Genomic DNA, 23,791 nt, shown 5'->3' on the forward strand with positions numbered 1-23,791 from the left:
ACAATCTTTGTCCCCATGTGCAGTTGCAAACGGTCGTCTGGCTTTTTTATGGCGGTTTTGGAGCAGTGGCTTCTTCCTTGTTGAGCGGCCCTTTCAGGTTATGTCGATATAGGACTCGTTTTACTGTGGATATAGATACTTTTGCACCTGTTTCCTCCAGCATCTTCACAGATCCTTTGCTGTTGTTCTGGGATTGATCTACACTTTCGCACCAAAGTACATTCATCTCTAGGAGACAGAACGCGTCTTCTTCCTGAGCGGTATGATGGCTGCGTGGACCCATGGTGTTTCTACTTGTGTACTATTGTTTGTACAGATGACCGTGGTACCTTCAGGCGTTTGGAAATTGCTCCCAAGGATGAACCAGACTTGTGGAGGTCTACAATTTTTTTTGAGGTCTTTTTTTTTTTTGAGGTCTTGGCTGATTTCATTTGATTTTCCCATGATGTCAAGCAAAGCGGCACTGAGTTTGAAGGTAGGCCTTGAAATACATCCACAGGTACACCTCCAATTGACAGCTCCAATCAGAAGCCATGACATAATTTTATGGAATTTTCCAAGCTGTTTAAAGGCACAGTCAACTTAGTGTATGTAAATTTCTGACCCACTGGAATTGTGATACAGTGAATTATAAGTTAAATAATCTGTTAACAATTGTTTGAAAAATTACTTGTGTCATGGACAAAGTAGATGTCCTTACCAACATGCCAAAACTATAGTTTGTTAACAAGAAATGTGTGGAGTGGTTGAAAAAACGAGTTTTAATGACTCCAACCTAAGGGTGTAAACTTCTGACTTCAACTGTATCTACCTAAATGACCTGTTACCCCTTGTATATAGTTATCTTTACTCATGGTGTATTTATTCATTAATAGGTTTTTTACTTTTCTGTTATTTCTCTATTTTCTTTCTCTCTGCATTGTTGGGAAGAGCCTGTAATAAAACATATAAACACCATAGGCACAGATCTAGGATCAGATTACCCCCATCCTATCCTAGGGGTGTATTGCGGTGAGGGCTAGGGTGGATCAGAGCCAGATGGCTCTGGGGTGGATGGGACTCAAAACTGACCTTAGATCAGTGGCTAGGGACAACTCCATCCTATCCATGAATTCCATCATCACACTAGCATGGATGCCAGTCTGTCTCTGCTCTCGTGCCAACTGCTGATTGAATTGCCAAGCCAAACATTGTTTGACATGACAATCAGTGGAATGATAGCTAAACAGACCGGTACCAAGGCTATCGTCACACCACCTGCTGTAGCCAATCTCCAGTCTCTGCCAGCACAACAGATGGTTTCCCCTGGGTTTATCAACATATGCATTCACATGTGTAGCCTACACTCTTAGACAAAACGGTGCTATCTAAAACCTAACATGGTTCATTGGCTGTCTCCTTAAGATAACCCTTTGAAGAATCATTTTTGGTTCGAGGTAAAACACTTCTGGTTCCAGTTAGAACCCTTCGCGATTCCATTTAGAACCATTTCCACAGATTGTTCTACATGGAAGCCAAAAGGGTTCTACCTGGGACCAAAAAAGGTTATCTTATGGGGACAGCTGGGGAACCCTTTTGGAGCCCTTTTCCTGAGAGTGTACAGCTCTACATGTGTAGCCACAATAAAACACTTTTCCAAAGTAGTGGAATTATTCTCTGGAATCTTGAACATCATTTGATTAAAGTGCGATAAGGCATTTCCATTTAACATCTCCCCAGGTAACATTCCTTTGACGATTGACGGGCAATTGACACCGACAATAGTGTAATAACCACCCTGTACCGTGTGTAATAGTAGTGTCTATTCCTTTGGAATCTCCTCTCTGTTCCAGGCTATAGGTTTAGTGGGGTGGCAGACAGACAGGCAGACACATATCTTTACATTCTTCCAATCACTGTGATTATAAGACTAGTGTATGTCTTGTTTTATCTAATACAGTGGCACTATATCATGGTATTGCTGCCATTCATGTTTTAAGCTATGGTATTTTAAATATTGTATTGCATTGTATCATAGAACTGTACACCAAGTTCATTATAAAGAATAACTTTATTGATGCTTCATTTACACAAGTGAGCAATTACAGTCTGATATACTGTAGCTCAGACAGTCCAAGTTACTTTTCAGCGACAAACAGAAGAACAAAAGATTCAAACAACACATCATACATACTTTAATTCAATATTGGCTTATTCCATTATGGTATAAAGGACTGCATTCTCTAGACAGTACTGCCCCCCCAAAAACAACGTCACCTTAGGGATTTGATCTGAGCCGAAGGCCTAACGCTACATTCACATCCATCAATCACTTCTCCCCTGTCCAGGCCTTGCCCACTGAGAGTCATCCAAAATAGAGTAGAGACCATTTGCATGGGACAGATTGTCATAAACAAGCATCACGCAATCACACACAATCCTAACCCTTATCCCAGCACTCACCGCAATAACAGCTATAGAAAGAGTAAGAATATGATCAGAACAAAAGGATAATCTCAACAAGGCAGAAACATGAAAACCTCTGCACTGCTAACAATGAAAAACATAAATCATTGTGATACATAGACATGAGGACAATGTTGTTTTGTCCTGTTATGGTAAATACTCAATGAAGTCACAGACGCACTCACACACTCTTTCTCTCGCCTGCCAGCCTCCTCTGGTTGTGTGCCACTGAGTTAAAACCCTGAGCTAGGAATTCTGGGAGAGAATGAGGTTACACTTGAGGGGTTCTGAAGAATTCCAACATTCCTCTAATCCAATATTGCTTCCGGTGGTTTACCACTGTGAATTTCACACAAAAATCAAATCAGCCATCCACATGAATGTCTGGAATATAAATTAAGCCAACAAGCATGTCATTTCACTTTGATTAACAGATCCAGATATATCCTAATATTATTCTATTGTATCTTACACGTCTTTTGTTTAAATTTAGATAACATTTTATTTAGTAAAATCATAATTGAGTAACAAAACCCGTCCCTTACCCATTGCCCAATAACAGCGTGCATCCCCCCTCCCCCATTCTCTCTCCCTGTGTTGATCTCCATCTCACATGTTATAGTTGTGCTATTTGTGAGGAATCAGAGAAACAGCAGCACAGACCAGTAGGAGTTGCTGACTGGCTCCATTCACCATACTCACATACGTCACATGAAAGCAAAGAACATTTACTGATACAGTAAACAAAGAAAATCTAAAATCATATTTACATTGTGATATTTTCAATTTCACTCTACATATAATAGTGAAAGTGCACAATTGGGGCTCTCGGATACAAAAAGACACAATCAACAAAAACAGATCAATTTAAATCAAAATGGAGTAAATAAAAAGGCTTAAAGTTACCCAATTCACAGCAATACATCTATTCTAATGACACCAAAAGTAAAAGGAGACTTTTACTGACCAGAATCAACACAAAGACATTTCTGCCATCACACCTGCCAATCCATCATATCCTGTGTGAGGTAATACACTAGTGTCAGTGTATTACCCGAGCAGACGGCACACACCTGGAGGTCACCATGGTTACCCCGAGCTACACTTGTGTACATGAGCTGTACATTACATGAGTATACAGGTGAGAGGTGACACCGTCTACGTACGGCACAGAGTTCTATAGAATTTGCAAACATGAAGCAAGGCCACTGGGTAAGCAGCACAATAGCAAACAGTCTATTATGACGCAACGTGGTTTACATATGGTAAAAGTCACATGATATACTGTACCAGTCATTCAGAACAGTCTTCATATACAAAGACATCTGAAATGGACTAAATCACCCACACACCCAACATCCAGATCAACTATCCAAACACCCAACATCCAGATCAACTATCCAAACACCCAACATCCAGATCAACTATCCACACACCCAACATCCAGATCAACTATCCAAACACATGGAGCAACAAGCACACAGGTAAAGCTACACCAGTACAAATATCCAATGGTAAAAAAAGACTAAATATAATTTAATACATTCCAAAATAAAATAAAAATGTCTGTGTGTGTGTTTATTTGTGTGTATATAGGTACACTACCGTTCAAATATTTGGGGTCACTTAGGTCTTTGTTATCCATGAAAACATACATGAAATGAGATATGGATTTTTCTTTGCAACTCTGCCTAGAAGGCAAGCATCCTGGAGTCACCTCTTCACTGTTGATGTTGAGACTGGTGTTTTGCGGGTACTATTTAATGATGCTGCCAGTTTAGGACTTGTGAGGTGTCTGTTTCTCAAACTAGACACTAATGTACTTGTCCTATTGCTCAGTTGTGCACCGGGGCCTCCCACTCCTCTTTCTATTCTGGTTAGGGCCAGTTTGTGCTGTTCTGTGAAGGGAGTAGTACACAGCGTTGTACGAGATCTTCAGTTTCTTGGCAATTTCTCGCATGGAATAGCCTTCATTTCTCAGAACAAGAATAGACTGACGAGTTTCAGAAGAAAGTTTTGTTTCTGGCCATTTTGAGCCTGTAATCGAACCCACAAATGCTGATGCTCCAGATACTCAACTAGTCTAAAGAAAGACAGTTTTATTGCTTCTTTAATCAGAACGACTGTTTTCAGCTGTGCTAACATAATTGCAAAAGGGTTTTCTAATGATCTATTAGCCTTTTAAAATGATAAACTTGGATTAGCTAACACAACGTGCCATTGGAACAAAGGAGTGATGGTTGCTGATAATGGGCCTCTGTACACCTATGTAGATATTCCATAAAAAAGCTGCTGTTTCCTGCAACAAAAGTCATTTACAACATTAACAATGTCTACTCTGTATTTCTGATCAATTTTATGTTATTTTAATGGACATTTCTAAGTGGGCCCAAACCTTTAAACGGTAGTGTATGTGTGTGTACCAAAGATTAAAGGGAGGGCGACCGGGAAAGATGATGAAAATGTAAGAGGTAGGATATGAGGAGAAAAGAGATGATAAGGAAACAGGAAGTAGAGGGAAGCTCTGACAGGAAATGGAAATAGGAGAGAGCAGATTCATAGTTCAGACCACAGCAGGAGGAGAGGAGAGAGGAGAGGAGCAGAGACAACAGCAAAGGTTCTGGCTGCGTCCCAATGCTCTCATATGGCCTCCTTTCCTTGCCTCCTTTCAATCATGTAATTGACAATGGAAGTAAGACATTTCATACTATTTGGACATGGCCTCTGTTTTTCCAATCAGCTATTAAAATATATACAGTACCAGTCAAAAGTTTGGGCACACCTACTAATTTCAGGGTTTTTCTTAATTTTTACTATTGTCTACACTGTGGAATAATAATGAAGACATCAAAACTATGAAATAACACATATGGAATCATGTAGTAACCAAAAAAGTGTTACACAAATCAAAATGTATTTTTGGGGCCTTTTAGCAAATAGGGCTATATTTTGTATACCACCCCTACCTTGTCACAACACAACTGATTGTCTTAAATGCATTAAGAAGGAAAAAATTCTACAAATTAACACACCTGTTAATTGAAATGCATTCCAGGTGACTACTTCATGATGTTGGTTGAGAGAATGCCAAGAGTGTACAAAGCTGTCATCAAGGCAAAGGGTGGCTACTTTGAAGAATCTAAAGTATATTTTGATTTGTTTAACACTTTTTTTGGTTACTACATGATTCCATATGTTATTTCATAGTTTTTATGTCTTCACTATTATTATACAATGTAGAAAATAGTAAAAATAAAGAACAACTCTTGAATGAGCAGGTGTGTCCAAACTGTTGACTGGTACTGTATAATTATACCGAACAATCACTGCTTAACTGCAAATCAAATTGAAGTCATGAAACTCAGTTCGACCACATTCTTAACCTCTAGCTTCCATCCTTACCCTTTGGGCTTCCAGGTAAAAGGACTCCCATACATTCCATGATGCATGTACTGTTACAAGTTTCCATGATACTATCAAGTGATTTTAAGGCCATTTTAAGAATACAGCCAATGGAGTGATGAGTATAACTTTTTGCCTTTTAAAACCCTTCCTGTACCACCCCCAGGTCAATCAGAGCCAGGTTCCAATTAATTTCTCTCAAGTCTGAATCAGTGCTTTGTTCTTGATTAATATCACTATTCCCTGTCAGCACCTGACAACATACATCATCTCGAAAAGCAACACTTTGTTTACATTCAAAGACCAGAATCTCTGGTTCTTAGGAAGAGCAGCTGAGGAGCTGCTACTGGCCCAGGAATGCCCACAGCCTACACACTGATGCTTACATACTGTAGTGGCGTCTGGAGGCCTAACAGACGGTCTGTGATTTGGTTCTCCAGAAAACAACAACAGACAGAGATGGATCTGCAGCAGCATAGCAGGAATTCCATGATACCAACCACAGAGAGAGTTGCTACATAGGCCAATGAGTGAATAATTAAATCAGAAACTGGAGCTGTAGGTGGTCTGAATTTCTAAACAAGTTGCTTCTTGAGATGAATAAAGAATGTGTGTGTGTGAGTGGAGTGATTATGCATGCATGTCTGCTTGCAGCATTTTTAAAGAGAGTGTGTCTCAATACATATTTCTTCCAGGGTATCTGAAAGCGTGGTTATGTATATGCCTGTGTGTTTCTGTGTGTGTGTGTGTGTGTGTGTGTGTGTGTGTGTGTGTGTGTGTGTGTGTGTGGGTTCAGGGCCGGTGGAGGAACTTCTCGTTGTAACGGTGGATGGTGACACAGCCGTGGTAGGAGATGGGGCGAGGCATGGCGGCCACCCCGGTGATGATGCCTGTTGCCGGGTCGTAACACAGGATGTTGTCAGAGGCCTCGCCGTTCTCACCCCGCCCACCCAGGATGAAGATCTTCCCATTACACACAGACATGCCACAGCTCTCCTGGGAGAGAGAGAGAGAGAGAGAGAGAGAGAGAGAGAGAGAGAGAGAGAGAGAGAGAGAGAGAGAGAGAGACAGAGAGAGAGAGAGAGAGAGACCAAGACAGAGAGAGAGAGAGAGAGAGAGAGAGAGAGAGAGACAAGACGGGAGAGAGAGAGAGAGGAGAGAGAGACAGAGAGACAGAGAGAGAGAGAGAGAGACAGGAGAGAGAGAGACAGAGAGACACAGAGAGACAGAGACAGGGACAGAGAGAGAGAGAGAGAGAGAGAGAGAGTGAGAGAGAGAGAGAGAGAGAGAGAGAGAGAGAGAGACAGAGACAGAGAGACAGAGAGACACAGAGAGACCAAGACAGAGAGAGAGAGAGAGAGAGAGAGAGAGAGAGAGAGAGACCAAGACAGAGAGAGAGAGACAGAGAGACACAGAGAGACCAAGACAGAGAGAGAGAGAGAGAGAGAGATAGAGAGAGACCGAGACAGAGAGACCAAGACAGAGAGAGAGAGATAGAGAGAGAGAGAGAGACAGAGAGACAGAGAGACAGAGAGAGACAGAGAGAGAGAGAGAGAGAGAGAGAGAGAGAGAGAGAAAGAAAGAGAGAGAGAGAGAGAGAGAGAGAGGGAGAAAGAGAAAGGGGAAATGTTCCTCATCACTGTTGCCTCCTTTTTTGGGGTGAAATCAAAAATCTCCAGTTATAATGTAATGTGAACACTGTATTTGTTTTCATAAACTATTGTTACCTCATAGCAGCTCTGAAGTTGAAATGAAAGTCTCCCAGTACCATAGCTGATGTCATCATTACCTGTTTGCTGAAGGTGTGCACCACGTGCATCCAGTAGTCCTCTGCAGGGTCGTAGCAGAAAATGGACTTGGTGAGACCTCCTGACACATAGATCAGGTTGTTCAGGGAGACTGCCGTGATGCAGCGCTTCGCGATGGGGATGCTTGCCCTTAGTGCCCAGGTGTCTTCCTCTGGGTCGTAGCACTGGACCTAGAGAGATCACGTGGATTAATGATTGATTCATTATGTTAGGTTCCCAAACTGTGGTTTGAAAGGTATAGCTGTGCAAGGATACATGGACTCAGAGCATAACACATGAAAACATTATGCAGTACAACAATTTATTTCCTACTTGGATCTTGGTAAAACACTTGGAAACACTTGGAACATGCAGAAACATTGGACAGACAGATTGTACAAGTCAGATATATGGAATTGGACATGTTAACACATATACATCTCAGTTTAATCAATAATAATAATATTTCAGTTGACCTATTTTCTTGTCCTTTCAGTGGTGGAAAGTATTACGGCAAGATATGCAAAACACTATGAGGGCTCCCGGCCAAACCCCCCCCCTCCCTCCCCTTCTTTCTCTTCCTGCCTGTTTTCTCTCACTTTAACGGTCATAAACAGAGCAGGTGCTTTAAATACTTTTTTATAGCTGGCCCATCTAGCGGAAATGGCTCAGTTCTGCCAGAGCAAGATCCATGACAATAAATATCAACCTGCAATGCAAAGGGGCGGCTAGGACAGGAGACAAATTAAACTATAGGAAATGTGACAATTTCCTAGGACAAGAGACAAATTAAACTATAGGAAATGTGACAATTTCCTAGGACAGGAGACAAATTAAACTGTAGGAAATGTGACAATTTCCTAGGACAAGAGACAAATTAAACTATAGGAAATGTGACAATTTCCTAGGACAGGAGACAAATTAAACTATAGGAAATGTGACAATTTCCTAGGACAGGAGACAAATTAAACTGTAGGAAATGTGACAATTTCCTAGGAGAAGAGACAAATTAAACTATAGGAAATGTGACAATTTCCTAGGACAGGAGACAAATTAAACTATAGGAAATGTGACAATTTCCTAGGACAAGAGACAAATTAAACTATAGGAAATGTGACAATTTCCTAGGACAGGAGACAAATTAAACTGTAGGAAATGTGACAATTTCCTAGGACAGGAGACAAATTAAACTATAGGAAATGTGACAATTTCCTAGGACAAGAGACAAATTAAACTATAGGAAATGTGACAATTTCCTAGGACAGGAGACAAATTAAACTATAGGAAATGTGACAATTTCCTAGGACAGGAGACAAATTAAACTATAGGAAATGTGACAATTTCCTAGGACAAGAGACAAATTAAACTATAGGAAATGTGACAATTTCCTAGGACAGGAGACAAATGAAACTATAGGAAATGTGACAATTTCCTAGGACAAGAGACAAATGAAACTATAGGAAATGTGACAATTTCCTAGGACAGGAGACAAATTAAACTATAGGAAATGTGACAATTTCCTAGGACAAGAGACAAATTAAACTATAGGAAATGTGACAATTTCCTAGGACAGGAGACAAATTAAACTATAGGAAATGTGACAATTTTCTAGGACAGGAGACAAATTAAACTATAGGAAATGTGACAATTTCCTAGGACAAGAGACAAATTAAACTATAGGAAATGTGACAATTTTCTAGGACAGGAGACAAATTAAACTATAGGAAATGTGACAATTTCCTAGGACAAGAGACAAATTAAACTATAGGAAATGTGACAATTTCCTAGGACAGGAGACAAATTAAACTATAGGAAATGTGACAATTTTCTAGGACAGGAGACAAATTAAACTATAGGAAATGTGACAATTTCCTAGGACAGGAGACAAAGGGGATTAGATAATGGTGACACGTTTTCTAGGAAAGGATACAAATGAGACTTTAGGAAAGGTGACACATTTCAAGGAAAAGAGACAAAGGGGACTAGGAACGGAAATAGAACTTTTAAAATACTATTAGAACAGAGCCGAAGTGTGATATCTGTCCTACCCGAGACAGAGCCATGCAGCCTTTGTCTGTCTGTGTTCATTTATCAGACATCACCACTGGTTCCAAGAGGAGAGAGAAAACTGACTGCCGCACGACACCCAGGAGATATCACTGTCCTGGACCCGTGTCCATATCAGAGGAGGAGAGAGAAAACCGACTGCCGCACGGACACCCAGGAGATATCACTGTCCTGGACCCGTGTCCATATCAGAGGAGGAGTGCTGATCTATGATCAGGTCCCCTGTCTTACTCATTATAATCAGAAAGGGAATACTGATCCTAGATCAGTACTCCTAGTCTAAGACACTGTGTAAAAAACGAAACTTTGGTCATTTAGCAGACACTCTTATCCAGAGCGACTTACAGTAGAGAGTGCATACATTTTCATAATTTATTTCCCTTCTCTGTATTGGTTCCCTGAGGGAACCGAACCAAGCACCTTACTCCAACTGAGCCACACAGGACTATATCTCTGAGGGACTGTCATCATTGATGCCATAGGAGTGCCCCTTAGATAGGGGGTATCAAAAGGGAGATAAAAAACAACATCCTGTATGTCAGGAAAGCCCTGTCTGTTCTGTGTACATTTGATATACATTAAAAGCTGTCTCCATAGGAGAACCCTTTCTGGTTCCATGTAGACCCAAGTGTTCAACCTGGAACCAAAAAGCTATAGGGAGGTGTTGTGATTTTATCTAGTCCTCTGTCCTCCAGCTATAGGGATTCGCTGTACACTACTTGAACTGGATAAACAGCCACCTTATTCAAACCAACCTTATTCAACCCATGTGTTGTAATATCAGTCAGAGGGTTATTAGAGACCCATGTGCTGTAATATCAGTCAGAGGGTTATTAGAGACCCATGTGCTGTAATATCAGTCAGAGGGTTATTAGAGACCCATGTGTTGTAATATCAGTCAGAGGGTTATTAGAGACCCATGTGCTGTAATATCAGTCAGAGGGTTATTAGAGACCCATGTGTTGTAATATCAGTCAGAGGGTTATTAGAGACCCATGTGTTGTAATATCAGTCAGAGGGTTATTAGAGACCCATGTGTTGTAATATCAGTCAGAGGGTTATTAGAGACCCATGTGTTGTAATATCAGTCAGAGGGTTATTAGAGACCCATGTGTTGTAATATCAGTCAGAGGGTTATTAGAGACCCATGTGCTGTAATATCAGTCAGAGGGTTATTAGAGACCCATGTGTTGTAATATCAGTCAGAGGGTTATTAGAGACCCATGTGTTGTAATATCAGTCAGAGGGTTATTAGAGACCCATGTGTTGTAATATCAGTCAGGAAGTTATTAAAGAGTGTTATTGGAGAGATGTATAGGATAGGTGCAAATCTCACAAGTACATGATTCTATCTAACAATGTTTGAACATCTTGAAGAACGATCTGGCCTTAATGGCCATGTACTCTTATAATCTCCACCCGGCACAACCAGAAGAGGACTGGCCACCTCTGGTTCCTCTCTAGGTTTCTTCCTAAGTTCCTGCCTTTCTAGGGAGTTTTTCCTAGTCACCGTGGTTCTACAACTACATTGCTTGCTGTTTGGGGTTTTAGGCAGGGTTTCTGTATAAGCCCTTTGACATCTGCTGATGGAAAAGGGCTTTATAAATACATTTGATTGATTTGATTGCTATAATCAGATTCCATCTTTACTGTTATGAATGATGGACAGGAGTGTTGGGGTTGGGTGGTTGTTAATGTATGTATTCTGTATATACAACTGTGATGAAGGACAGGGAATGGTGGTGGTGGTGGTGGGGTTGAAGGACAGGGAATGGTGGTGGTGGGGTTGAAGGACAGAGAATGGTGATGGGTTGAAGGACAGGGAATGGTGATGGGGTTGAAGGACAGGGAATGGTGATGGTGGTGGGGTTGAAGGACAGGGAATGGTGGTGGTGGTGGGGTTGAAGGACAGGGAATGGTGGTGGTAGGGTGGTAGGGTTGAAGGACAGGGAATGGTGGTGGTGGGGAATGGTGGTCGTGGTGGTGGGGTTGAAGGACAGGGAATGGTGGTGGTGGGGTTGAAGGACATGGTGGTGGGGTGGTGGGGGGAATGGTGATGGGGTTGAAGGACGGAATGATGATGGTGGTGGTGGGGTTGAAGGACAGGGAATGGTGGTGGTGGTGGTGGTGGGGTTGAAGGACGGGGAAGGGTGGTGGTGGTGAGGTTGAAGGACAGGGAATGGTGGTGGGGTTGAAGGACAGGGAATTGGTGGTGGGGTTGAAGGACAGGGAATGGTGAATGGTGGTGGGGTGGGTTGAAGGACAGGGAATGGTGGTGGTGGTGGGGTGGGGTTGAAGGCCAGGGGTGGTGGTGGTGGTGGTGGGGATGAAGGACAGGGAATGGTGGTGGTGGTGGTGGTGGGGTTGAAGGACAGGGAATGGTGGTGGGGTTGAAGGACAGGGAATGGTGGTGGTGGTGGGGTTGAAGGACAGGGGAATGGTGGTGGTGGTGGGGTTGAAGGACAGGGAATGGTGGTGGTGGTGGGGTTGAAGGACAGGGAATGGTGGTGGTGGTGGGGTTGAAGGCCAGGGGTGGTGGTGGTGGTGGTGGTGGGGATGAAGGACAGGGGGAATGGTGGTGGTGGTGGTGGTGGGGTTGAAGGACAGGGAATGGTGGTGGTGGTGGGGTTGAAGGACAGGGAATGGTGGTGGTGGTGGGGTTGAAGGACAGGGAATGGTGGTGGTGGTGGGGTTGAAGGACAGGGAATGGTGGTGGTGGTGGGGTTGAAGGACAGGGCATGGTGGTGGTGGGGTTGAAGGACAGGGAATGGTGGTGGTGGTGGGGTTGAAGGACAGGGAATGGTGGTGGTGGTGGTGGTGGTGAGGTTGAAGAACAGGGAATGGTGGTGGTGGTGGGGTTGAAGAACAGGGAATGGTGGTGGTGGGGTTGAAGGACAGGGAATGGTGGTGGTGGGGTTGAAGGATAGGGGTGGTGGTGGTGTTGAAGGACAGGGGTGGTGGTGGTGGGGTTGAAGGACAGGGAATGGTAGTGGGGTTGAAGGACAGGGAATGGTGGTGGGGTTGAAGGACAGGGAATGGTGGTGGCGTTGAAGGACAGGGAATGGTGGTGGTGGTGGGATTGAATGACAGGGAATGGTGGTGGGGTTGAAGGACAGGGAATGGTGGTGGGGTTGAAGGACAGGGAATGGTGGTGGTGGTGGGGCTGAAGGACAGGGAATGGTGGTGGTGGTGGGGCTAAGGAAGGATGGTGGTGGTGGTGGGGTTGAAGGAATGGTGGTGGTGGTGGTGGGGCTGAAGGACAGGGAATGGTGGTGGTGGTGGGGTTGAAGGACAGGGAATGGTGGAGGTGGTGGGGTTGAAGAACAGGGAATGGTGGTGGTGGTGGGGTTGAAGGACAGGGAATGGTGGTGGTGGTGGGGTTGAAGGACAGGGAATGGTGGTGGGGTTGAAGGACATGGTGGTGGTGGTGGTGGTGGGGGAATGGAATGGTGGTGTGGTGGGGTTGAAGGACAGGGAATGGTGGTGGGGTTGAAGGACAGGAATGGTGGTGGGGTTGAAGGATGGTGGTGGTGGTGGGGTTGAACAGGGAATGGTGGTGGTGGGGTTGAAGGACAGGGAATGGTGGTGGTGGTGGGGGTTGAAGGACAGGGAATGGTGGTGGTGGTGGGGTTGAAGGACAGGGAATGGTGGTGGTGGGGTGATGGGGTTGAAGGACAGGGAATGGTGGTGGTGGGGTGGTGGTGGTGGGGTTGAAGGACAGGGAATGGTGTGGTGGTGGTGGTGGGGTTGAAGGACAGGGAATGGTGGTGGTGGTGGTGGGGTTGAAGAGGACAGGGAATGGTGGTGGTGGTGGGGTTGAAGGACAGGGAATGGTGGGGAATGGTGGTGGTGGTGGGGTTGAAGGACATGGTGGTGGTGGGGAATGAAGGACAGGGAATGGTGGTGGGGTTGAAGGACAGGGAATGGTGGTGGGGTTGAAGGACAGGGAATGGTGGTGGGGTTGAAGGACAGGGAATGGTGGTGGTGGGGTTGAAGGACAGGGAATGGTGGTGGTGGGGTTGAAGGTCAGGGAATGGGGTGGACAGGGGTGGTGGGGTTGAAGGTCAGGGAATGGTGGTGGTGGGGTTGAAGGTCAGGGAATGGTGGTGGTGGGGTTGAAGGACAGGGAATGGTGGTGGTGGTGGGGTTGAAGGACAGGGAATGGTGGATGGTGGTGGTGGGTTGAAGGACAGGGGATGGTGGTGGGGTTGAAAGACAGGGAATGGTGGTGGGGTTGAAGAACAGGGGGAATGGTGGTGGTGGTGGTGGTGGGGTTGAAGGACAGGGAATGGTGGTGGTGGTGGGGTTGAAGGACAGGGAATGGTGGTGGTGGTGGGGTTGAAGGACAGGGAATGGTGGTGGGGTTGAAGGACAGGGAATGGTGGTGGGGTTGAAGGACAGGGAATGGTGGTGGTGGTGGGGTTGAAGGACAGGGAATGGTGGTGGTGGTGGGGTTGAAGGACAGGGAATGGTGGTGGTGGTGAGGTTGAAAGACAGGGAATGGTGGTGGGGTTGAAGGACAGGGAATGGTGGTGGTGGTGGGGTTGAAGGACAGGTGTGGTGGGTTTGGGGGATTGTTGATGTACAGTTGAAGTCAGAAGTTTACATACATCTAAGCAAAATACATTTAAATTCAGTTTTTCACAACTCCTGACATTTAATCCTAGTAAATATCCTGATTTAGGTCAGTTAGGATCACCACTTTATTTTAAAAATAATAGTAGAGAGAATTATTTATTTCAGCTTGTACTTCTTTCATCACATTCCCAGTGGGTCAGAAGTTTACATATACTCAATTAGTATTTGGTAGCATTGCCTTTAAATTGTTTAACTTGGGTCAAACGTTTCGGTTAACCTTCCACAAGCTTCCCACAATAAGTTGGGTGAATTTTGGCCCATTCCTCCTGACAGAGCTGGTGTAACTGAGTCAGGTTTTTAGGCCTCCTTGCTCGCACATGCTTTTTCAGTTCTGTCAACACATTTTCTATGGGATTGAGGTCAGGGCATTGATGGACACTCCAATACCTTGACTTTGTTGTTCTTCAGCCATTTTGCCACAACTTTGGAAGTATGCTTGGGGTCATTGTCCATTTGGAAGACCCATTTGCGACCAAGCTTTAACTTCCTGACTGATGTCTTGAGATGTTGCTTCAATATATTCACGTCCTTTTCCTTCCTCATTTTTATATTTCACCTTTATTTAACCAGGTAGGCTAGTTGAGAACACCTTTATTTAACCAGGTAGGCTAGTTGAGAACCTGTTCTCATTTGCAACTGCGACCTGGCCAAGATAAAGCATAGCATTTCGACACATACAACAACACAGAGTTACACATGGAATAAACTAAACATAGTCAATAATACAGTAGAACAAAAGAAAACAAAAAGTCTATATACAGTGAGTGCAAATGAGGTAAGATAAGGGAGTTAAGGCAGTAAATAGGCCATGGTGGCGAAGTAACTACAATATAGCAATTGAAACACTGGAATGGTAGATGTGCAAAATATGAATGTGCAAGTAGACATGCTGGGGTGCAAAGTAGCAAGATAAATAAATAAATACTGTATGGGGACGAGGTAGGTAGATAGATAGGCTGTTTACAGATGGGCTATCTGTGAGCTGCTCTGACAGCTGGTGCTTAAAGCTAGTGAGGGAGATATGAGTCTCCAACTTCAGAGATTTTTGCAGTTTGTTCCAGTCATTGGCAGCAGAGAACTGGAAGGAAAGACGACCAAAGGAGGAATTGGCTTTGGGGGTGACCAGTGAGATATACCTGCTGGAGCGCTTGCTACGAGTGGGTGCTGCTATGGTGACCAGTGAGCTGAGATAAGGTGGGGCTTTACCTAGCAGAGACTTGTAGATAACCTGTAGCCAGTGGGTTTGGCGATGAGTATGAAGCGAGGGCCAACCAACGAGAGCGTACAGGATGCAATGGTGGGTAGTGTATGGGGCTTTGGTGACAAAACGGATGGCACTGTGATAGACTGCATCCAGTTTGTTGAGTAGAGTGTTGGAGGCTATTTTATAGATGACATCACCGAAGTCGAGGATCGGTAGGATGGTCAGTTTTACGAGGGTATGTTTGGCAGCATGAGTGAAAGATTCTTTGTTGCGATATAGGAAGCCAATTCTAGATTTAATTTTGGATTGGAGATGCTTAATGTGAGTCTGGAAGGAGAGTTTACAGTCTAACCAGACACCTAGGTATTTGTAGTTGTCCACGTATTCGAAGTCAGAGCCGTCCAGAGTAGTGATGCTGGACGGGCGAGCAGGTGCGGGCAGGGATCGGTTGAATAGCATGCATTTAGTTTTCCCTGCGTTTAAGAGCAGTTGGAGGCCACGGAAGGAGAGTTGTATGGCATTGAAGCTCGTCTGGAGGTTAGTTAACACAGTGTCCAAAGAGGGGCCAGAAGTATACAGAATGGTGTCGTCTGCGTAGAGGTGTACCAGAGAATCACCAGCAGCAAGAGCAACATCATTGATGTATACAGAGAAGAGATTCGGCCTGAGGATTGAACCCTGTGGCACCCCCATAGAGACTGCCAGAGGTCCGGACAACAGGCCCTCTGATTTGACACACTGAACTTTATCAGAGAAGTAGTTGGTGAACCAGGCAAGGCAATCATTTGAGAAACCAAGGCTGTCAAGTCTGCCAATAAGAGTGTGGTGATTGACAGAGTCAAAAGCCTTGGCCAGGTCGATGAATACGGCTGCACAGTAATGTCTCTTATCGATGGCGGATATGATGTCGTTTTGGACCTTGAGCGTGGCTGAGGTGCATCCATGACCAGCTTTGAAACCAGATTGCATAGCGGAGAAGGTACGGTGGGATTCGAAATGGTCGGTAATCTGTTTGTTAACTTGGCTTTCGAAGACCTTAGAAAGACAGGGTAGAATAGATATAGGTCTGTAGCAGTTTGGGTCTAGAGTGTCTCCCCCCCCCCTTTGAAGAGGGGGATGACCGCGGCAGCTTTCCAATCTTTGGGAATCTCAGACGATACGAAAGAGAGGTTGAACAGGCTAGTAATAGGGGTTGCAACAATTTCGGCAGATCATTTTAGAAATAGAGGGTCCAGATTGTCTAGCCCGGCTGATTTGCAGGGGTCCAGATTTTGCAGCTCTTTCAGAACATCAGCTATCTGGATTTGGGTAAAGGAGAAATGGTGGGGGCTTTGGCGGGTTGCCGTGGAGGGTGCCGGGCAGTTGAGCGGGGTAGGGGTAGCCAGGTGGAAAGCATGGCCAGCTGTAGAGAAATGCTTATTGAATTTCCTAGCCTCAGAGCAGTGGGCAGCTGAGAGGAGGTGCTCTTATTCTCCATGGACTTTACAGTGTCCCAGAACTTTTTTGAGTTAGTACAACAGGATGCAAATTTCTGTTTGGAAAAGCTAGCCTTAGCTTTCCTAACTCTCTGTGTATATTTGTTCCTAACTTCTTGCATATCACAGGGGCTATTCGATGCTAATGCAGAACGCCACTGGATGTTTTTGTGCTGGTCAAGGGCAGACAGGTCTGGAGTGAACCAAGGACTATATCTATTTTTAGTTCTACATTTTTTGAATGGGGCATGCTTTTTTAAGATGGCGAGGAAGGCACTTTTAAAGAATAGCCAGGCATCATCTACTGATGGGATGAGGTCAATGTCCTTCCAGGATACCTCGGTCAGGTCAATTAGAAAGGCCTGCTCGCAGAAGTGTTTCAGGGAACGTTTGGCAGTGATGAGGGGTGGTTGTTTGGTCAAAGACCCATTACGGATGTAATCTATTTTGTAAAGTGCACCAGTCCCTCCTGCAGAAAAGCACACCCACAACATGATGCTGCCACCCCCGTGCTTCACGTTTGGGATGGTGTTCTTCGGCTTGCAAGCCTCCCCTTTTTCCTCCAAACATAACGATGGTCATTATGGACACATAGTTATATTTTTGTTTCATCAGACCAGAGAACATTTCTCAAAAAATTACAATCTTTGTCCCCATGTGCAGTTGCAAACCATAGTCTGGCTTTTTATGGCAGTTTTGGAGCAGTGGCTTCTTCCTTGTTGTGTGGTCCTTTCAGGTTATGTCAATATAGGACTCGTTTTACTGTTGATAAAGATACTTTTGTACCTGTTTCTTCCAGCATCATCAGAAAGTCCTTTGCTGTTGTTCTGGGATTGATTTACACTTTCGCACCAAAGTACGTTCATCTCTAGGAGACAGAACGCATCTCCTTCCAGAGCGGTATGACGGCTGAGTGGTCCCATGGTGTTTACACTTTCGTACTATTGTTTGTTCAGATGAACGTGGTACCTTCAGGCGTTTGGAAATTGCTCCCAAGGATGAACCAGACTTGTGGAGCTCTACAATTTTTTTTCTGAGGTCTTGGCTGATTTATTTTGATTTTCCGATGATGTCAAGCAAAGAGGCACTGAGTTTGAAGGTAGGCCTTGAAATACATCCACAGGTACACCTCCAATTGACTCAAATTATGTCAATTAGCCTGTCAGAAGCTTCTAAAGCCATGACATCATTTTCTGGAATTTTCCAAGCTGTTTAAATGCACAGTCAACTTAGTGTATGTAAACTTCTGACCCACTGGAATTGTGATACAGTGAATTATGGAAAAAAACGAGTTTTAATGACTCCAACCTAAGTGTATGTAAACTTCCGACTTCAACTGTATATCAATATGTATGGTTCTACCCACCTTTCCAGTTATCCATGTGTGTGGTTCTACCCACCTTGCCAGTTATCCATGTGTATAGGTCTACCCACCTTGTCAGAGCAAGTGTTGTCGTCCGGCCCTCCGCCGATGACAAAGAGTTTCCCAGCACAGCTGGACACGGCCGGGGAACTGACTGCCTCCTTCATGGGAGCCACCTCTGTCCAGCGGTTAGAGAAGGAGTCATAGCACTCCACACTGCTCAGACGACTCTGGCCGTCATACCCTCCCACTGCATAGACCTATACAGATATACGATTACAGTGGTAAGACAATACTGACTACCATTTACATCACAGATAGGCAACTCAAGTCCTCAGGGGCCGGAACGGTGTCACTCTTTGTCCCCATTCCTAGTAAACACAGATGATTAAACTAATTGCATTCTAAACTGAAGATTAGTTGATTATTGTATTGGAGTCAGTTGCGTTAGCTGGGGCTGGGACAAAAGTGTGATACCAATCAGGACCTGAGGACTGGAGTTGCCCATCCCTGATTTACATACACTATAATGTACATACACCTGTCTTAGGAACTCCCATGGCGAGGGTGTTTATCTGTGCACACACAATCCTGTTCAAATAGGCTTACTGTACTGACACATCCAACACACAGTGACACTGTCTGTGGCATAGAGACAGGTTTGTTTACAGGAAGCCACCAGCCCATGTGTGTCAAAAAAGCAGAGCATCTCTTTATTACGGACAGACCTCTACCCATCTTTACAACCATTGAATCTATATATTTTGACCATGACAGTGTTCAATCTAAGGTAACGGCAAGTAATTTAGCCTCTTCAACTTGTTCAACAGCCACACCATTCATTACCAGATTCAGCTGAGGTCTAGAACTTAGGAAACTATGCTCTTAGTTTGAGATGTTCAGGACCAGTTTGTTACTGGCAACCCATTCCAAAACAGGCAGCAACTCTTTGTTAAGGGTTTGAGTGACATCATTAGCTGTGGTTGCTGATGTTTAATGCCAGTGGCAGGTCATTGACAAAAATAGAAAAGAGTACAGGGCTTAGAGAGCTGCCCTGCGGTACACCACACTTTACATGTTTGACATTAGAGAAGCTTCCATTTAAGAAAACCCTTTTGAGTTCTATTAGATAGATAGCTCTGAATCCACAATATGGCAGAGGTTGAAAAGCGATAACACATGTTTTTTCAACAACAGATTATGGTTAATAATATCAAACGCTGCACTGAAATCTAACAGTACAGCTCCCACAATCTTCTTATTATCAATTTCTTTCAACTAATCATCAGTCATTTGTGTCAGTGCAGTACATGTTGCGTGCCCTGATCTCTTATACACTATTTTAGGACCAGCTGTTGGGACTTTCGCTTTCCTGGATATAGCCACTGTATCCAATGGGTACAGATACAGCTTTAGAACAAAGTTCTACAGTATTTGTAAAAATGTGATCGATACATGTGGATGATCTTGTTCCTGTAGTGTTTGTAAACATCCTGGTAGGTTGATTAATAACTTGAACCAGATTATAGGCACTGGTTACAGTAAGAAGCTTCCTCTTGAGTGGAAAGCTTGATGAAAACCAGTCAATACTCAAGTCCCCAAGAAAGTAGACCTCTCTGTTTACATCACATACACTATCAAGCATTTCACACATTATATTTAGATACTGACTGTTTGCACATGGTGGCCTATAGCAACACCCCAAAAGAAAAGGCTTTAGATGTGCCGAGTGAACCTGCAACCACAACACTTCAATAACACATGACATAAGATCTTCTCTAAGCATTACAGGAATATAGCTCTGAATATATACAGGAACACCTCCCCCTTAAGCATTTCTGTCTCTTCTGTAAATGTTATATCCTTGTATTGCTACTGCTGTATCATCAAATGAATTATCCAAGTGAGTCTCAGAAATGGCTAATATATGAATGTTATCTGATGTTTGCAAGTTATCGATATCATGAACCTTACAGTATTTCTAAGGCTACATATAATAATATGCCCTTTCCTGTGGAGCTTATCAGAGATAGGCATAATACTGAAGAGCAAACAAAGCAAGATATATATTTTTAACATTCAGCAGTCCATTAATTAATTGGTGTGTGAGTGTGTCTGTTGTGGGATTGAAGCTACGATCCTATAGGCTTGGCTCTCTCATCCCCTCCAGGCTTCTGGGAGGAAGGGTGGACAATGAGCTTGTCATGGCGGATATACGCAATGTCCCCATGCGCTCTGGCAACTTTCATGGCTGGGATCAGTTCTTTCCTCTTCTGGCGCACAGCTTCAGGATAGTCCTCGTTGAGGGAGATTCACGTTCCTCTCAAGTTCTTGGCTCTTTCCAGGACAGCTACCTTGTCCTTGAACCTCGGGAACTTGACCACTATCAGCCTGGGCCTGTCACCTGGGCCGGTGGTGGGTTTTCCAGTCCTGTGGGAGTGCTCCACCTCAATCTTCCTGTGGTCCATCTTCAATTTCTCAGAGATCATTTCCCTCACTGTCTTCAGACTCCATCCAGGTCTCATGTGGAGAATCTGCAATTCTGTTCACAACTATGTTGTTCTGCCTTGACTGTCCCTAGAGATAGTCGGATTTATCCTTTATCCTTGAAGCTATTTTCTTGTTGTTGCAACCACTGCTTGTAGAATGATTTTTGTCCCAGCAGAGCTGGTCACAGGAAAGATTGAAAGCAACAAACAGCAGGGATCTAGACAGCCACAAACCCGGGACAATCCACGGTCCCAGCCACAATAGCTAACCAAGTCACGGGCTGTGTTCAAGCCCTCAAGAAAACCCTGCTAGCTTGATATGCAGCTAGCTAGCACCTAGGCTAGCTGCAACGCCAAATAGCTCCTCAGATTCGTCCTTGGTCGACAGGATCACTGAACAGAGACTAGCAGTGACAGCAACTGACGCCAACTGCGTCGTCGGATCCAAACTAAAAAGTTAGCTAGCTACTAAGAACTTTACAATACACTTTCAAAACAACAATCTTTTCAAAACAACAAAACAGAGCTCTTCCTCATTCTGGTGGTAAATGTATTCGCTGAAATATACTTAAGTTTCAAATGTAAAAGTATAAATAATTTAAACTTCCTTAAATTACGCGAACCAGACGGCACCATTTTCTTGTTTTTTAAATTCATGGACAGCCAGGTGCACACTCCAACACTCAGAGACAATTTACAAACAAAGCATGTGTGTTTAGTAAGTCCACCAGATCAGAGGCAGTAGTGATGACCAGGCATGTTCTCTTGATAAGTGTGTGAATGGACCATGTTCCTGTCCTGCTAAGCATTCAAAATGTACTTTTGGGGGTCAGGGAAAATGTATCACGTAAAACGTACACTACTTTCTTTAGGAATGTAGTGGAGTAAAAGTCAAAGTTAACACGGCAGACCCTGGTCGTGACCCCACTCTCCGAGGGCGTCTCAGAGAGAGTGGGATATGAAAAACAATTCACACATGAATACTATATTAACACACACTTGTACATGTGTTGATATAGGACAAATATTATTATTATCAAACACACACACTCTCTCTGAGGTCTGATATCAAAGTCCATCCAGTCTCTAGGGGCTCTGGGGAGTATCAATCACACAGAAACTCATTACAATGCGAGACAGACACGGACCACAACAAGTCGTTAAACATCAAAGTCCTATTAGCAATTACATTCCTATGAGTATCAGTTAATGAATTGAAGCAGCAAAACCGAAGATGAAGATGCTATGTAATGATATGTGGTGTACTGATGATATGTGGTGATATATGATTGTGAAGTTATGTGAATGTTTTTCTGCTGTGTGTTATTGTTAGGGTCAGCAGATGACAACAACAGTGAGGTCAGAACAACATAACCTATGACCGGGGCCTGTGTGGTCCGGTGGTTACAGCTGCTGACCCTGGCACACATGTATCCCAGAGTCGGCATGGGTATGAATCCAGCCCAATATCCGTTGACCTTTCCCCTATCTTTCTAAAACTGTTCTCTCTCTTCAATAAAGCAAAAAAATATATGAAAGGAGTCGTTGAAGTTAATGGGTTCAGAGCACGTCAATTCAGTAAGGTAGAGGAACAACTGGAGGATCTGTGTGGGTAGCCAGGGACAGCAGAATAGACCCCTGGCTATCTGCATAGCAAGTGGAGGATCTGTGTGGGTAGCCAGGGACAGCAGAATAGACCCCTGGCTATCTGCATAACAACTGGAGGATCTGTGTGGGTAGCCAGGGACAGCAGAATAGACCCCTGGCTATCTGCATAGCAACTGGAGGATCTGTGTGGGTAGCCAGGGACAGCAGAATAGACCCCTGGCTATCTGCATAGCAACTGGAGGATCTGTGTGGGTAGCCAGGGACAGCAGAATAGACCCCTGGCTATCTGCATAGCAACTGGAGGATCTGTGTGGGTAGCCAGGGACAGCAGAATAGACCCCTGGCTATCTGCATAACAACTGGAGGATCTGTGTGGGTAGCCAGGGACAGCAGAATAGACCCCTGGCTATCTGCATAGCAACTGGAGGATCTGTGTGGGTAGCCAGGGACAGCAGAATAGACCCCTGGCTATCTGCATAACAACTGGAGGATCTGTGTGGGTAGCCAGGGACAGCAGAATAGACCCCTGGCTATCTGCATAGCAACTGGAGGATCTGTGTGGGTAGCCAGGGACAGCAGAATAGACCCCTGGCTATCTGCATAGCAACTGGAGGATCTGTGTGGGTAGCCAGGGACAGCAGAATAGACCCCTGGCTATCTGCATAGCAACTGAGGCAGTTCCTAACTCTGCCTACATTCCAAACTGACAAAAATGGAGCGAGAGAGAGAGAGAGTGAGAAAAAAACTCAACAAACCCATTGACTCTTTCTCTCTCCAGCCCCTACGCCACACTTGGCTTTAACCAGGGACATGGTGGGAGAGAGGGAGGAAGAAAAAGAGAGAGAGAAAGGGAGAACAAGAGAAATGTGTGTTCGTGTGTTCAAACCACGCACCATGCTACACACGGGAGTCAAGAGTAGCCATGTGCTGCTAACAAAGCATCACAGTTCTCAGAAGGACAAAGGGACTCTTAGTTCACCCCCCAAGGACAGGCATACAGTTCGTGTATACAGTGCATTCTGAAAGTATTCAGACCCCATGACTTTTTCCACATTTTTCCACATTTTGTTACGTTACAGCCTATTTTTTTTTTAAATCGACACATTATGAAAAAGCAAAAACAGGTATTTTGACATTTTAGCAAATGTATAAAAAAATAAAATAATGAAATGTCACATCAAATCAACATGCGCCGAATACAACACGTATAGAACTTACTGTGAAACGTACAAGCGATAACCAACAATGCAGTTCAAGAAATTAAGTTAAGAAAATAGAACAATAATGAGGCTATATACAGGGGGTACCAGTAC

The 23,791-nt window shown here is 44.2% G+C and overlaps 1 protein-coding gene across 1 annotated transcript in view; it reads right to left on the reverse strand.

Annotated features, from left to right (window-relative positions):
• Positions 1 to 6,572: 6,572 nt before the first annotated feature.
• LOC112237426 (kelch-like protein 24) overlaps positions 6,573 to 23,791 on the reverse strand; it is a 47,469-nt gene continuing 30,250 nt past the window's right edge. Inside the window, exons 6-8 of the mRNA XM_042329015.1 lie at positions 18,453 to 18,641; positions 7,637 to 7,825; positions 6,573 to 6,843 (exon numbers count right to left, since the gene is read on the reverse strand). Of these exons, the coding sequence (XP_042184949.1) occupies positions 6,640 to 6,843; positions 7,637 to 7,825; positions 18,453 to 18,641 (582 nt within the window). The 3' untranslated portion in view covers positions 6,573 to 6,639. The remainder of the gene's footprint in view (positions 6,844 to 7,636; positions 7,826 to 18,452; positions 18,642 to 23,791) is intronic.

The sequence above is a fragment of the Oncorhynchus tshawytscha genome, linkage group LG10 (assembly GCF_018296145.1).
Source record: "Oncorhynchus tshawytscha isolate Ot180627B linkage group LG10, Otsh_v2.0, whole genome shotgun sequence".
NCBI lineage: Eukaryota > Metazoa > Chordata > Actinopteri > Salmoniformes > Salmonidae > Oncorhynchus > Oncorhynchus tshawytscha.